Consider the following 16,586-nt stretch of genomic DNA (forward strand, 5'->3'; position numbering starts at 1 on the left):
GTCACGATCTCGCGGTCCGTGAGTTCGAGCCCCGCGTCGGGCTCTGGGCTGATGGCTCAGAGCCTGGAGCCTGTTTCCGATTCTGTGTCTCCCTCTCTCTCTGCCCCTCCCCCGTTCATGCTCTGTCTCTCTCTGTCCCCAAAAAAATAAATAAACGTTGAAAAAAAAAATAAAAAAAATAAAAAACAGAAGCGGATAGCACTTAAATGCAAATTTATTACCTTAAAATAGAGTTTATTTTACACTGTTCCCCTTCCCCCCGAAAGCACATAGTAACGGTAGCTAGATTTAATAAACTACGGTGAATTATAATCACTTCCCAGGAAAATTTAGTGAGGATTTGTGTATTTCATGGGGGCTATCCAGGAGCATCATAACTAGGAATGGAAATCCCTGGCCTGTTCTAACATTGAAGAGTCTATGTGTTAAAGATGAAAGACACATTTTTTTTAATGTTTATTCATTTTTAAAAGACAGAGAGAGACAGAGCAAAAGCAGGGGTGGGGTGGAGAGAGAGGGGGACACAGAATCTGAAGCAGGCTCCAGGCTCTGAGCTGTTGGCACAGAGCACGACACGGGGGTCGAACTCACAAACTGCCAGATGATGATCTGAGCTGAAGTCGGATGCTCAACCGACTCAGGCACCCAGGCACCGCGAAAGACACGTTTTTATAAAGTTCTACATTTCTGCACCTGAGCATGGTGGATAGACAACTGGTTTTACCCTTAAGAAGGTGGCTACCCGCGTCAGCACCTGCCCTCTGGAGACAGGTGACAGGTTGGTGAGGGTGGGCAGATGTCCTGGGGTGGCAGGCTGGGGGTGGGGTTCAAGGTTGGCACTTTGAGCATATGATGTCCTTTGAAGAAGTGTGACATGTGGGAGAGACAATGGGGACGAGAGGGATGGGGCAAGAAGTGGTGAGGGGACAGTGTGGGCTTTGGAGCTGAAGTTCCCCCCCCACCCCCAAAGCTAGCTTAGGGTGGGCGTGTGTTTCCCCACACCAACTGCCCACAGTGCTTCATTAGACATGCCTCTACACGAGACTTGTTACGTGAGCAACTTTGGGTTCCAGCCGGATTCCAGACTCTCCACAGGGATGCTCAGCCCTACCCACGCGACACAACTAAGTAAGAAGAATGCAGATATTCAAATAAACAGATGACAACTGTTCAGCACCTGCCTGGGCACCAGCCACTTTCCATCATCCTCCCCTGACGCTGCAAGGTTGGCATTCCCATCCTCTCACTTTCTGGACTGAGCCCCCCACCCCGGGGGCTGTGTGCCTTCAGAGGTGTGCTCTTCCAGCAGTTTCCAGAAAACTGGCTGGGGTGGGGATGGGGGGGGGCAGTGACTGCTCTGTCAGAGGAGAAGGGAGAGGGTTGGCTGTGGGGGTGTAGGGGTGTATGGTTATTTGTGGGCTCATTTCCTGGGCTGTGTGTGAACTTAAGTGTGAGTAACGTGTATTGGTTGGGCGTATATGGACATTTGCAGCTCAGTACTTGGGATGTGTGTACATGAGTGTGTGTGTGTGGGGGGGGGGGGGGTTGGGGTCAGTCCCCGGTCTGTGTGAATGTATGCGGGGCCCCGGTCAGGGCAAATAGGCTTGGATTTTGTGCATGATTGTGAATATGTGTGTGTGTGCGCGCGAGTGTTCAAGGGTGCAAGTATGTTGGGGTGCGGGGTGGGGTCGAGGCCGGGACATGCGTTAACGATGTATGAATGAGTGAGTGAGCTAATGATTGAGTGAGTGAGTGTGTGTGGTCAGTCCTTGGGGTCTGTGTGTGCATGCGCGTGTGTGAGTGTGTGCGAGCTTCGGGTGTGGAGCGACCGCGGGCGGGGAGGGGCCGGGAGACGCCGGCCGGTCCCGCCCTCCGCTGCAGGTGGGCCGGGCCCGCGGCGGGGCCGGCCGCGCTCGCTGCTCTTGGCTCGCGGCCGCGCCGGGCTCGCAGGGCTGGGCTCGGGCTGCGGGGCGGCGCCGGGACAGGAAGCGGAAAGCGGCAGTGCAGCGGCGGCGGCGGCGGCGGGGCTCTGCCTCTACGGGAGCCCAGCGCAGGCCGCAGACCCGGGGCCGCTGTGAGCCGAGAGCGCGGGCCGGGGAGCCCGCACGGCCGGCGCGGAGGTGAGTCCCGCGGGAGGCCGGGCGCGGGGCGCAGAGCCGCTCCCCGCCGCGGGACCCCGCGCCCCGACCCCGGACTGGGACCCCGGGTCCCCGCCCTCCTCGCCTCCCGCCCGGGAGCCCGCTCCCCGCCTGCGCACCGCACCCGGATCGTGCCTCCGGGGTCCCACTCCTCTCCCGAGCCCGCGAGGTGCGCCCCTCCTGCCCTGGCCCCTGCCCCGCCGCCCCGGCGCTCCCTCCCCACGCCTCGGACGCCGCCTTCTGCCCTGGCCGCACTTTGGGGTGCGCCCCGGGGTGCGCGTTCCGGCCAGCCGGCGGGGAGTGGCCGACCTTCCCGGGGCACCCGGGCGGCTGTACCGGCCCAGCGGGGCGGGGGGCCGGGCCGCCCTGCGCTCCCTGGGAGTCGGGCGCGCACCGCGGTTCCCACCCTGCCGCGGGGCTCGACCCTGGAGCTGCCGGCCCCGGGCCAGAAACCGGCACAGAGCCGGCCTGTGTTCGCACCTCGCTTGCAAAACTGAGCCGGCCCCGGAGGCCGGGGGGGGGGGGGAGGGGGCGGCGAGTCCGGTTGCGCCCGGGAGAGCGCAACAGGCAGGTAGGAGTTTACTTTCAAAAACGCCGGGGTGGAGCAGAAGGCGTCCGGCAAGTCCCCGCCCGAGGTGTCCCCGTTGGAGGAAATCTCACCGCACCGGGGCAGCCTTCGCCACGGGCAGGACCTCCCTTCCTCCTGCAGCCTTTGAACTGCCCCAAGCAACGCGCCCAGAGAAGTGTGAAGCTTTATAAAAATTTAAACGCGTCGCCGGCGGAGGCAGGCGGGGGGCGGAGCCGTGGCCTGGCGGCCGGGAGGTGAGCGGCTGAGCCTCGGAGCTGAGAAATCTCTTGCTCAGTTTTCGCGTCTTCAAACCAGGTCATCAAGGCCCAGCCGAGGAGGTGTCGTGAGCCCGTTTAGCTCCTCGTTAAGAGATGTCAGAGCGCTTAATATTCTGATGATTGTGTGGCTGGCGCGTGCGTTCTGTTGAGCCCTTTGGACCAGGCTGTGGTTGGAAATGCATGTATTTTTAGACCTTTATGCCAAAAGCCAGCAAGCTGTAAAGAATCTGGCCGTTTTCACTGATACGTTTATGAATTTTACAGAGTTGCTGGAAAATATTATAGCTTGTGTCACCCATCAACAATGCTAATTAGCATTCTTCCTCCTCCGGGTGGGTTGATTACACAGCTCCTAGGCTTTTTAAAGTGACATGGCAGAAACTGCCTAAAACCAGGGAAAAGTAATTAGCCATTTTATGTAACTACTAATTAGAGTTTTTAGAGCTGAATTAAATCAGTGTGATCTAGCTGGGGCTTTGATTTGTGGGAGGAAACTGTTTTATTCTGCAGTTCAGAGAAAAGGACACTCTTCACCTATCCATGAGCCTTTAGAATTCCCAAACATTGGTGTCTGTCAAGGTAATTAGTGAAATTATTTGGTTGCAACTTAATTTGTAAGTAAAATGGCAGCATTTTGAGACGGCATATTTGCAAGGACTGCTTGCCAGGCAGTACATTTTTATTGTCTTACGTGTTTGAGCACCAGGACAGAACCATAAAGGAAAGTTTCCTTACCAAGCACCAGTTCCGTGTCACCTTAGTCTATTGAAGAATTAACAGGCGTTGAGTGAGGAAGTTATTCTCCCCTCCATCCCCTGATACACACAAACACCCTGTTTGTCACCCCAGACCTCAGTGGCATTTTTGGGTTACATGGGTGCTTATCCCATTGTATTTTAATAAGCAGTTTCTACCTTTGGACCTGCAGCTATTTCAGATTCTTTTCTTCCGGACTCTCTGCAACGCTTGGGACACCGGGCCTGTGAGCAGGAGTTGAAATTGCAAAATTCTTTGTGGGTTATGTGTGGTTTGGGACAATTTATGATGGTTGCCTGCCCTCCAATGTGTAAATAAACAGTTCTGGTAATTGCTGTATTGCTATTCGTTTTCCATAGCTAAGCGCACAGGTTCTGGAATTAGATTCTCAGAGTTCAAGCCCTGGCTCCTTCACTTACTGTGACCTTGCTTTCCTTAACGGTAGCATGACATTAATATCTGATGTCCTTTACATTGTCGTTCTCAGGATTAAGTGGGATATTGCATGCAAATGATTTAAATGGTCCGCAACACATAGTAAGCACACAAGTAACTGTAGTCTGTTAAATTGTTATTATCATGCGCTCTCTGTAAGGTAACTAGCTGTGGTTGGGGGACTAGCTGTGTGTGGGCATGTGACGTGGGCATCGTGCTATGCCATTTTCCAGAAGGTGGACAAGACAGGTTTAAGTGGACCGTGTTTCTGCCAGCGGCTTTGGTCTCGCCTGCAGCCTGATGAAAAGGTGCATGCTGCTGTCCCCATTAGTGCCTTTCTGAATGCCATTTTATTGGACAGCAATCACTGGACTAGGCACCATGGGATTTACAGAGGAGGTAGTACTCATAAAATTTTTTTTTTTAATTTAATGTTTATTTTTTAGAGATAGAGAGAGAGTGGCAGGGACAGAGAGAGAGGGAGACACAGAATCCAAAGCAGGCTCCAGGCTCTGAACTGTCAGCACAGAGCCCGATGCAGGGCTCAAACTCACGAACCGAGAGATCATGACCTGAGCCGAAGTCGGATGCTTAACCGACTGAGCCACCCGGGTGCCCCTAAAATCTATTTTTTGAAGCTTAAAAATCTAGCAGGGGATAAGGGGGTCACTTGAAAACAGATACCCATCATAGAACCCCAGACATGTTAACCATTCACAGCTCTTCGGAAATCCACACCCTGCTGCTGGGGGGTGTTCCAGGGGTAATTAGCGACTGGAGCCAAGAGCAGTTATTCGAGGAAGGTGAGTTGAAATCTTTGCAAAACAGGTAAAAAAAAAAAAAAAAATGAGGTTAACATTTTCTTTGCTTGTGTATAGTGGCCCAGAATCATTCATTTATCAGAGGTCTGTTGTAATGAAAATATCAATTGGGTTTGTCACAAATGCCACAGGCCTTCTGACCCCCCATCAGCGACCTGGAGGGTGTTTTATGGTTTAGAGAGCACAAGTTCACAAGTTCAGCAAAATGTTTTGCAGGGCTTTGCCATACCCTTCCCACCCTCCCATACTTACAACCCCAAGGCCCTCCAGATAAACCCAGTGGAACACACAGTTTTTTCTCTGATCCCTTTGATAGTCACTTCCCACCTGGGACTAGTAAAAGGAGGCCCAAGGAACAGAATGGATGTCACTAAATTACTTAGCTACAGTTAATGGTATTAGTTCGAGGTAGAGTAGCACTGGCCAAAAAATGTACATATAGTGTAATGCAATTGGTAGGGAAGTCTTGTGCCATACTAAGGTATTCTTCCTAAGGAAGAAGGTATTCCTTCCTTGGGGCGGGCTCTGTGCTGACAACTCGGAGCCTGGAGCCTGCTTCGGATTCTGTGCCTCCCTCTCTCTCTCTGCCCCTCGCCCGCTCACACTCTGTGAGCTTGAAAAAAATAAACTTAAAAAAAAAGATCTTAAAAAAAAAGTTAATGGAGTAAACCCTTTAGCATGCTATGTATGATAAAAAGTAATATGCACGGTATGGATAAACACGATTGCACCAGAAACTTCTTTCCCTTGGATTTACTGCAGAAGGAGCGGAGTGGCTCTTTAAATACAGTGTATGTCTCCATACCCCTCACAAGATAACTTTCTACCCTCCAAACCAGAGTTCCCGTAATTACTTCATAGCTGTAGGCAGAGCCGTTGATGTTTTTATAATTTCCTTTTCGTCAAGGTTAACTTATGTTTACCACTGTCATTACCGTAACATATTATTTCCCTCATATGATTTCCTGAACACTGTGTTTTTCTTTTAAGTAGTAGTCAGGTATATTTTATGTGGGTGAACTTGACTTTAGGGAAAGATCCTCTCTGAGGCCAGTGACCTCCAATTTGTTTTTAATAAAGCATGGCGAAGGGGGTTCTCTCTGACATTTGTGCCTGGGAATCCCAGAATTTAAGATGCTGCCATGCAGTCAAAAGTGCCCTGTGCACCTGTCCCAGTGTTGCCCTCCTGGCCTTCATGAGATGTCACTTGACCAGCCCTCACCCTTTCCTGGTGTTTGCCTCCGTCTCCCACCCAGGCAGTGCCTATAGCTGGTACTACAGGGGTGAAAGGCAGGAGGGCAGTGGGGGGGGGGGCGGGGAGAGGGGGTAGTCAGGGTGTTTGTGGGAAGCAGCTGAACGAGACTGCCGCTGATTTTTACTTAGTGTGTCTGCAGTGAGATTGTTGTGTGAGCAAAAAGTTGGTGGTTCTGACATCACCACTAACCTAATCTCTGCGTTACTTTCCTCTTCTGTAAAACTGAGAATGTAAACTAGACAATGGCCAGGGTTTCTTCCACAGTGGATCTGTGGCCTCCACGGCCTGAGGTCTGCCACAGAAACCCTTACTCAGCACACATTTATTGATCGCCTGGTATACTTCAGGAGCTGAACAGACAGTAATGAATGTGGTCCCTGCCCTGGTGGTGCTTACAGTCTCCACTGGAGCCAGACATTAAGTAATCGTGCAATGTATGATTAGAAATTGTGACATAAGGAAAAGTATAGGATTCTGTGAAGGGGCCTCATGTAGACTGGAGGGTCCAGAAGGGCCTCTTGAAAGAAGCGGTATTTATTTATTTTTGAATTTTTTTTTCATGTTCGTTTTTGGAGAGAGAGAGAGAGCGTGAGCAGGGGAGGAGCGGAGAAAGAGGGGGGCAGAGGATCCAAAGCTGTGCTGACAGCAGAGAGCCGGATGGGGGACTCGAACTCGCAGTCTGTGAGATCATGACCTGAGCCAAAGTTGGAGAGCCTGGTGCCTTGAAGGGCCTGGAGCTGGAGAAGGAAGAGTGCAGCCTGGGAGGTGGGCAGGGCCCACACACCAAATGAAGGATTTTGGTTTATGCCAACTGTCTTGGGACACCATGGACTGGTTTCAAGCAGAGAAATGACCTCCACGTTGTGATATGAAAGATCACTCTGGGTGCTGTGCACCTGCCAGTGTGGGTCATCTCTGGGGCCAGGATGATAGAGGGACAGTTCCAGATTCCAGGATCCATATTTATACTTTTTTTTTTAAGTTTATTGTTTTGAGAGAGAGAGCACATGCACAGGCGCGTGCACAGATGTGCAAGTGGAGGAGGGGCAGAGAGAGAGAGGGAGACAGAGAATCCCAAGCAGGCTCTGCACTGTCAGCATGGAGCCTGATGCAGGGCTCGATCCCATGAACTGTGAGATCATGACCTGCGCTGAAACCAAGAGTCTGACGCTTAACTGACTGAGCCACCCAGACACCCCTACATTTACACGTTTATATGACTGTCCTATTCAGGCCAGTGTAGCAGCCTATCAGTTTATTACCCCAGGAACCGGATTCCTTTTCATTACTTTATTATTTTCCTGATAAGGCATCCCTCTGACCTTATTTGAATCCTGCTACTTTCTTGTGCATAGAGGCGAACTGTCTCCGAAACATACCATTGCAGTGATAAGCTTTGCCATGGGTGTTCCTGTGGGCTATATCGAAGCTCTTTCGTTGGCCCTTAAAATGAGTCCACCCCGGGATTTTGTCCATTTGCCTGCTGTTGCTCGTGCTTAATTCTTACTCAGATCTTGGACAAGAGTAGATCGCTGAAATAGAGACAACATGATTTAGGAGAAAGGGCCCGAGGTCTGTGTAGACTGGATTCTGTGGGGAGACCTGCAGGCTTCATAATACACGAGCCCTCTGTCCACAGAGCCTGGGGGAAGTGGGTGGCTGAGCACCAGGAGAGTGACGGAGGCTCCTGAGGACTGACATCAGCACTTAGTGACAGCTGGATGTGTGCGAGTCACAGGAAAGAGACTGTCAGAAGTGGCACCGGGCTGGACAAACGGCGTTGGTGCAGTGAATGTACCCCCCCTCCCCAGAGGAAATTGGAAAGAGGTAGCCGAGTAGGAGATGTGCCCTGGGGATTCTTTCAGTATTTGTTGAGTACCTACCACGTTCAGAGTATCTTGGTGTAGGCAAATCATAGCTCCTGACTCCAAGGAGCTTATGCGAGAATAAATCCGTGGACAAAGAAGAAGAAAGGGCGAGTTTTGAGACTGAAGGGATAACCCAATGCGGGGAGAGGGAAGGCGTGTTGGAGAAATGGTAGCACCAGTACCATCAAGTCAGAGGCTGACGGGCAACAGAGAGCTCTGGGACGACAGGCCGGGGGCCGTGTGCGTGTGCTGTTGTCACTGCTGTGTCCCAGCAGCGCTTACCGGGGTCTCCTGTGGCTGCGGCTGCTTGCTAACTGCAGAGGTAGATGAATGCAGAAATGGGGTCAGAAGGTCTAGGGAAAGGAGGACGAGGCTGTGACCTTTGGGTTTGGCCCACTTAGAGCTAGTTCAGTGGAGTATCGAGGGAGGAGGATTGGGGTGACCGTCGAGAGGGAGGGAGTGGCAGCAGATACAGACCACCCCTTTGATGAGTACAGGCAGGACTTGTGGGAGAACGTGGACGTGGGTGCCGGTAGAGTCAGGTAAAGCCCTTCCCCAGAGGGCACTCGGGAGCCCAGGATTTCCTTTGAGGGACGTGCCTGGAGTTGTCCTAATAGATGGCCGGAGGTTTTAATGAGGACTTGGAATGACATCCTTGCGCGGAGGGAGTAGGGGAATGAAGCCTGGGTTGCCATGTGCCTTCCGCAGGGAGCCTGGTTTAATGCTCTCACCAACCTTAGGAGGAGCTCATGTGAAGTGGCCTCATTTTATGGGCGGTGGGTGAATAGTGGCTCAGAGATGTCATGACTGGGAAGCATGAACAGGACCAGCCCAGGTCTCAGGGCCTGGGTCACCTGCCTCTGAGATAGGCCAGCAGCATTTAGCCAGAATTAGCTAATTAGCTCCTGGTACTGAGAGGTTTAGTAATTTGAGGTTTCATAACCAATAAGGGGATAACCAATAAAGCCTGGGATTGGAACCCAGCTCCCGATACTTTATCTGTTGCCATTTTCAGATCACCCCTGGGAGAACAGTGGCTGGCTGATTTATCCCAGTTTGACAGATGAGGAAACTGAGGCCGACTTCAAGGCAAGCGGCCCTTCCCAGAGCGTTCTGGACAGTGAGGAGGTCTGGCTAGAACCCATGTCCCCCCACTGCTCGCCTTGGGCTCTTGATGGCAGAGGAGAAATGATGAGTCCGGACACCCAGGCCCAGGGAGGTTCGCCCAGGGTCACAGCCCCTGGAAGTGAACGTGCCTCACTTAGAGCGAATGCTGAGGGCAGACGCATCCTAAGCGGTGTTTGAGGCTGAGGGCCTCTAGGTTTACAGGCTGTTGGCAGGGTCATTGTGGGGGGCGGGGAGGGCATTGGCATTTGCAGCTCCTTTGTTTTCTCTCCACACTTATCTCACTGGCTTTGTTTGCACTGGAAGGAGGGGCCCTGAATGGGCGGAGACCAGCTCTGGGGTGAGGGATACGGGGGCAGACAGACTTGTGGTTCTCAGGCTTCTAGAAGTCAAGGTTGAGCATGTGGGGCTCAGGAATGTACTTGGAAATGTTTCCCATTTATTTCTATTGCAATGCAATATCTAATGAAAATTTGGGGAAACACCCAGGAGCCCGCAACAAATAAATCACCTACTTCCATTTTCTGATGTTCCCTCTTAATCATCTTTACATAAGCCTTTTATATGATTGTAACTGTAACCCAGATTCAGGATGTATCTATAATCCTGCAGTGTGCCTTTTATTTATTTATTTTTTATTTAAAAAAATTTTTTTTACATCTATTTATTTTTGAGAGAGAGGGAGAGAGAGCGCGAGCAAGGGAGGGGCAGAGAGAGAGAGGGAGACACAGAATCCGAAGCAGGCTCCAAGCTCTGAGCTGTCTGCACAGAGCCCGACATGGGGCTCAAACCCACGAACCGTGAGATCGTAACCTGAGCTGAAGTTGGACGCTTAACCGGCTGAACCACCCAGGTGCCCCTGTAGTCTGCCTTTTAAATTTACCATTATATTGTAAAACTTTCCATACTTCATAATTATTTTAAACAGCTCTATGATTTTTCTTTGGGTGGATGAATCATGTTTTCCTTACCTATTCCTCTGCTTTGGGGGCATTTAGATGATTTCTCACTTTCCACTGTTATAGACAATGCGGTAGTTTTTCTTTAAAAAAAAAAAAAAAAATTCGTTCCCTAGGATAAATTCTCAGGTGTTTGGATTCCTGGATTAAAGAGACAAAAAACTTTTTCTCTCTTTTCTTTCTTTCTTTCTTTTTTTTTTTTTCATTGGTTTTCAGCAACTGCAAGCAACATCCCTTAAAAGCTGCTTCCCTGTGTATTGTTCTTGGGACCAGCAAACTGGCAGTGGGGGCTGGGCACTGTCTAGGCTGTGGGGTGGGAAGTCACTTCCTCCAGCCTGAACCCATGCAGCGAGGCTGTGGCCAGGAAATGGCCAAGGGCCAGGTCTCTCCCGGCTCTGGTTTGCCTGCTGCTGTGGAAGGGGTTTGGCCTGCCCCGCACCTGCCTCCCAGACACCCGGGGAAGCTCATTGCTGCCTGGGCGGTGCATTTAACACTCAGACACTGCTTCCTTGCTCACTCTGTTCCGTAACAGAGACCCCAGAGGAGGTGGTTGCCTCATTTATCTTCGGGTTGCCTTTGACCGTAAATCTCTTTTTTTCTCTCCACTTTTCCTAGAATTTGTTCCTGTCGAAGAGCGGCTCCTGGATCTCCAGACCCTTTGCAGTCTTAGGAGGCGAGTAGGTGAAATTCCCTACCTCTGAGGAGAAACACTGCCTGCTCCTTCATCAAGAGCAAGCTCCCCATTGCTATGGATACCGAATCCACATACTCTGGATATTCTTACTATTCAAGTCATTCGAAAAAATCTCACAGACAAGGGTATGTAAGCTCTGGGTTGTTCCACATTTCCTTCTGGGGACCCTGGCAGGTGGGTCCAGATTTCAAGACTCACTTTTCAAATGGCAAAGCCAGGTTGCAGGGCTGCTGATGGCTGGAGGTTCAGCCCACGGTGCATGAGAAGCTGCTGGACGTTAAGGGCATTTAACTCGCGTTGGGAGTAACTATACCACCAATGTATATTTCACAGCTGCCATTACGGTTGACGACCTTAAGTGTTCACAACTGATTTTAAATTAAAGTTTCTCCCTGCAGTGGAAATGTTTTTCATTTCTAAGTGCTTCTCATAGATGACAGTTCTCCCAAAGCTTTACCGAGAATGTAAATGAAAGTTAAAAAAAAAAAAAAGTGTTAATTTGTTGCTTTTTACCCAAAGCTGCTGACTCATTGTCCACTAGGCATTTGCTGTGAGGTTAATGCACGAGGTGGTGGGATTGGCCTGGTGCCATCTCTCTCTCTGACTAGTTTTCCCAGTGAACAGGCCCAGGTTATGAAAAAAACGCCATCCGAGGTGATGGGGCCCTGTTGCCCTCCTCTGTGCAAAGTGCACAGGTTTGCAGTGGTGTTCCTAGAGCCTGCGGTATTCCAGACCTGCAGAATGTTTGGTGAGGAAAGGAACAAGGGAAGGTAGGAAGGAAGAAAGGAAGGGAGGGAGGAGGGAGGGAGGGGTGCTACTGTAACTGGTTAAGAATACAGATGGTAAAGTTGTAGTGCTGTGTGCTGCCTCTTACTTAGACTCCTCACCTGTGAAATGGGTATAGCAGTACCCTACTTAACAGGGCTAGTGAGAGGATTAAATTAGATTGTGCATGTAAAGCGTTTAACACAGCACAAGGTGGGAGGTCACTATCCTGTGGCCGTATCAATGCTGTTAATGGCCTTGGCATGTCAGCATTACATTCAGAGGTCCCAACTGGCCACAGCCCAGAGGTCCAGCTGTGGTCACAGCCCAGTGTGGGCTGGGAACGGCAGTGGAGGTGGTGTTTCCCTGACCAAGCAGTTCCTCATACAAGCAGCTGAATGCAGAGTGGGATTTTGTTTTGTAAAACGGCAGTAAGATGTGTCTGTCTAATTGACTTACTCGTTTGTGAGCCCATTTGGATTTACACAGGCAGCGGGAGGTCTGGGAGGATATTCTCCAAGCTGCCCGCAGCGGTCACCCACAGGAAAGGGTCCAGACACGAGATGGTGACTGATGGCAGTTTTGTTTACACTTTATCTTTCTGTACCCATTCAGTCTTCCCTAAGGGTGTGTTTCATAATTAAGAATATGAACGGAATGAAAGAATATAAGACAAAAATCTCCGAAGATTGTTTAATGACCCGAGACAATGTTTATGAATCTGTGTTATAAAAAAACAGGAGTCAAAACTTTGCACGTTACAATAGTTACATATTCTTATGAGAAAATGAATGGTAACATTGTTACATATTCTTATGAGAAAATGGTAACATTGACGATGCTTGTCCTGTTTCTGAGTATAGGGTTATTAAGATTTTGATTGTTGTTGTTGTTGTTGTTTTTGAAACCTCCATTATTTTCTAAATGTTCATGTGTTGGTCTTTTAATCCTAAAAATGTGGGGCAGGGATGTGAATGAGCTTGCCCCAGACCCTGGGTAAGCCTTTCTGGCAGCATGTGGAACAGAAGCCTGCTGAGTGAGGCTTCAAGTACCATAGATGAGCCCAGATCCCGTGAAAGTCAGAAACCCTCTGGTGATCAGAGATTCATCACAAATTTCAGCCGCTGGGTACATGTACCAGACGAGTTCTAAAACACCAGAAACAGCTGTTTGGAAACATCAGATCTTTGGCTCTAACTGGAGAAAGCCATTCCCTTGTCAGTGTGCCAAGCTTCCCTTTTCCACATGGCGGTGACAGAAGTAGGAATTTGGGGTTCTGTTGGTGCTTGGAGATGAATCGGGGAAGACGTGTTCTGAGTAGGAACCATCTCTGGCCTCCCCTGCCTGTATGTGTGTCCCAATTGTCACACTTCAAGGCCCCAGGCTGTGCTCTGCTGTTTCCTCCGGCCTCTCAGGGGCCCCCCACAAATTGATACAGCAGTGCTCTCGTGGTGACTCTAAGAGACAATAACTTCCAATTAAAACAGCCTGCGGAATTCTTAGTGCCTTTTCGGACCCATGCGGAAAGTCCTTGGCGAATGATAGCACAAGCTGAGACTTTTAATAAAGCAATCAAGGAATGTTCCTGAATACCTATTTAGAAAAGCTCTGGGTGAAGGGATGGGGAAAAACAGCACCCACATGCGGTGAGTTCTCTGAGAGCCCTGGAGGGTGTGGTAACTGACGATGGGACCGAGCCTGTAGTCTGTGGATGGTGGATGCCAGGGAGTTCTTTGTCCGGGCGTAAAGAATATTAAGTGGTAATAATACCCCTCACTGGCGCATAAGCAGGCCCTAGACCCAGCCAAGGGTATTGTGTCCCCCAGGAGTGTCCCCGTGAAGGCTGCTCTGCTCAGGGATTTGTCAGAAATTTGAATGAAAAGTAGGAAAGGGGAGGGACCTTGGTTTTTGGTAATTTTAGTAGGCCCCTAACTCAGGAATAATGAAGTGTACCAAACTTGATATGCCCAGTGACTCGGCGATCATCTTTGGGGGACTGGCTGGGTTCCAAACAGATGACAAGTGACTCCTTTTTAACAAAGAGGTCAGTGGTCTGGTTTTGTGATGTCTGCTGTCTCCAGAGGGTGTCCAGTTAACTTGCTGGGAAAATGGTGCGGACTTCAGCCGACCTTGCCTTACCTTTTGCGTTCCTGGAGTTACATGCTAGAGCTATGACAGTGATGCTAATGAACCCTTGGCAGGTACCTGCTAGGACCCTCAGGCTAGGACCCTCGTGTGCTGAAATGCATTGTTCAAAAGAGGGCTGCCTGAGCGGTGAGGGAACTGGTGCTTTTGTTCGCAGGCCGCCCCAGAGTCGGTTTGCCAGGTGCCCAGCCCTCCCACCCGACTCCATGCCGACCGGAAGCGGCCAGCCAGCCCCGCAGTCAGCAGAGAAAGGACAGGTAGTGGGTGGTGGTAGAGAAGGAAAGGGAGGAGTGACTGGTGGGGCCGGCTTTCCCCAAATAGAAATAGACCAACAACAGACACAGAGCTGAATAGTCTTCCCAGGAAATGCCGACTGTGGTGGGAACGGAACAGGAATTGATGGGGGTTCTGGCTGGAGCAAGGGCATTTTATAGCAGCCCCCAAGGGCTCAGCTCTAGAGCCGCCTGGGTAGATGCGTTTGCACACACATACACACACACAGGTACAAACACGTGCTGGGGCCTTCTGCGTGCCGTCGCTGGCTTCTCCACCCTCTCGCCCGCACGCACACGGGACAGTTACACTGATCTGGACTCTGATGGGCAGATGCTGCATAGAGACCGACTCACAGGTGAAGACACCGGTTCCTGTGGCTGACACAGCTGCCCGGCACACCGGTGATCCACACCACTGAGGCGGAGCCGGAGACCCTCCCTGGCGTGCATGGCTTTGTCACAGCCCTCTTGTGCCATGGTGGCCTTACCCAGCCTCCTGCTTCAGTCTCCTGTTTCCACTCTTAGATCCCGCAAACAGCAGGGAGCCCTCTCCTGGAGTGCACTCGACACGGCATTTGGAGCCGTAGAGATGGACATGTGAGCACCCACCGTAGTGAGGCGGCCATCCTGCGGCTCGAAGCTCTGCACCCTGGACAGCACCGAATGGCAGTAGTTTTGTTGGACTTCTCCATTTAGGACCGGCTCCGACACCTTCCCGGAGCGGTAACTCACAACCGGTGATTTTTGTAAAAGCCGTGTGACCACAGGCACCGGCCCAGTGTTGACGGACCCCGCTGCCGATGCTGTGTCCTGACACAACGCACGCTGGCCTGAGCCTTGTCCCCAGCCTCATCCGCGTAACGCTGTTTTAATAAAGAAGCCACGCTACGCCGCAACATCGCGCAGCCAGGCGTTACACTCAGGGCTCTCATTATTGAGCCCCTGTTGTATACAGGCATGTCACAAACAGCCAGGCTGCCAGGCAGCCACCCCCAACAACCCTCCTCCCCAGAGCATTTGGGGGGAAGCACCTTGCAGCAAGTTTCCCTGGACCTCCCTCCCGCATCTTAATCACATGGGGGGGGGGGGCTGCTGGTGACAAATGCGGATTCCCATTGTCTGCCTGCCAGAACTCCCTAGGGGTGGGGCCAGCGAATGTACCTAAATCCCATCCTGGTGCAGGTGTGGGAGGCACTGGTTTAGGGTATCTGGCTCTGGGGGATGAGAAACCTTCCCGGGGTTATCAGATAGTAGGCTCCTGTCTGGTTTACCTCAGATGTCGCCAGGGGAATGGTTAGGCTGTCACTTCTCCTTTGGGTGCTGTGGGTCCCTTTAAGAGCCGCGGTGGGTGGAGGTGGTCAGGTTGATGGCTGGCCCTAGAGAAGCTGTTTCCATCCCTGGGTGCCTCCCCACTTGCTTTCTGCCTTGGCAACGTTCAGGCTCAGCACTTGGCACTCAGTGAAAGAATTTTGATTTCCAGTGGAATTTGTGCTGTCACAGGATTGGACCCCTGGGACTAGTGAATAGATAGACGGGTTGGGGGAGCATGTGACTTGGCTGACGGCGGAAAGAGTGATGGATGGGAAAGTGGTTGGGGATGGTGGAAACACAGGGTGGAAGGGGAGGCTCCTGGGTCTGGCTGATGGAGGCCCTGGGGAGCGTGGGTTCTAGGCTTCGTCCACACTCTTCATCCTGAAGACTGCGCAGGTGCGTGGGAAGGCTCTCCCAACTTGTTTTTTGTTTCGCACACCACTGGGTCCTTTTGAAGTGAGTGTCTTCGGCAGCCCAGAGCGTTGGACCCATCGCTTCGTGCTGTCCAAGTTCACAGTGCCTTTGTGGCCGCCAGAAGTAGCTCCACAGGCAGATTTCATGGCTCCGGTAGTTCATCCAACAGAGGGTGTCAGGATGAGCATTAGGAATGTTCGTGCCACCAGATCTGCAGATCAGCGCAGCGTAGCGGGTATGAGACGCGGTGGTGGGAGCAGACCTGGGTTCCCATCCTGCTCTGCCGCTCACTACGACTTTGGGAAGTCAGTTAACCTCCATGACCCTCAGTTTCCTCATCTGTAAAACAGGGACAAGGCCACCAGCCTCAGACAGTCACTGTTAGGATTGAATGAAGTTAATGAATTGAAGCACACCGTGAGGTGCTCTCTAACTCGGAGTGGGTGTGGAATGATTGGCACTGATGGATGCATCTCTAGGTAAACAGACAGATTCTCTGCTGTTGCCCTCCTTACCTGGTTAAAATAAAACACCCAAGTTGACCAGAGCACGTGTATTTCTAGACTCTGATTTAGCAGTAGATTGGGATGATAAGTTATGCTCTAGCAGTTGGAGATGCTGTCACTGAGAACTTCTGGGACCAAGAAAGCCTCCCCGCTCTTTGAAGGAAATAACCAATGATTATCCTAGGGAGGTACTGATAAGGTAGGAGTTTGCCCCCAGGAAGTCTGCATGTGATTTTGTTTGGTAAATGGTAGGTTAACAGGACACTGTGGAGA

General features: G+C 51.2%; 1 protein-coding gene across 2 annotated transcripts in view; it reads left to right on the forward strand.

Moving 5' to 3' along the window:
- The first annotated feature begins 1,965 nt into the window (after nucleotides 1-1,965).
- VANGL1 (VANGL planar cell polarity protein 1) overlaps nucleotides 1,966-16,586 on the forward strand; it is a 54,195-nt gene continuing 39,574 nt past the window's right edge. For both annotated transcript variants that reach the window (XM_045033322.1, XM_023259024.2), the window contains exons 1-2: nucleotides 1,966-2,120; nucleotides 10,819-11,022. Coding sequence is in view for 1 of the 2 variants with exons in the window: in XM_023259024.2 (XP_023114792.1) it covers nucleotides 10,952-11,022 (71 nt within the window). In the remaining variant the exon portion in view is untranslated. The remainder of the gene's footprint in view (nucleotides 2,121-10,818; nucleotides 11,023-16,586) is intronic.

This window comes from Felis catus, chromosome C1, assembly GCF_018350175.1.
Source record: "Felis catus isolate Fca126 chromosome C1, F.catus_Fca126_mat1.0, whole genome shotgun sequence".
NCBI lineage: Eukaryota > Metazoa > Chordata > Mammalia > Carnivora > Felidae > Felis > Felis catus.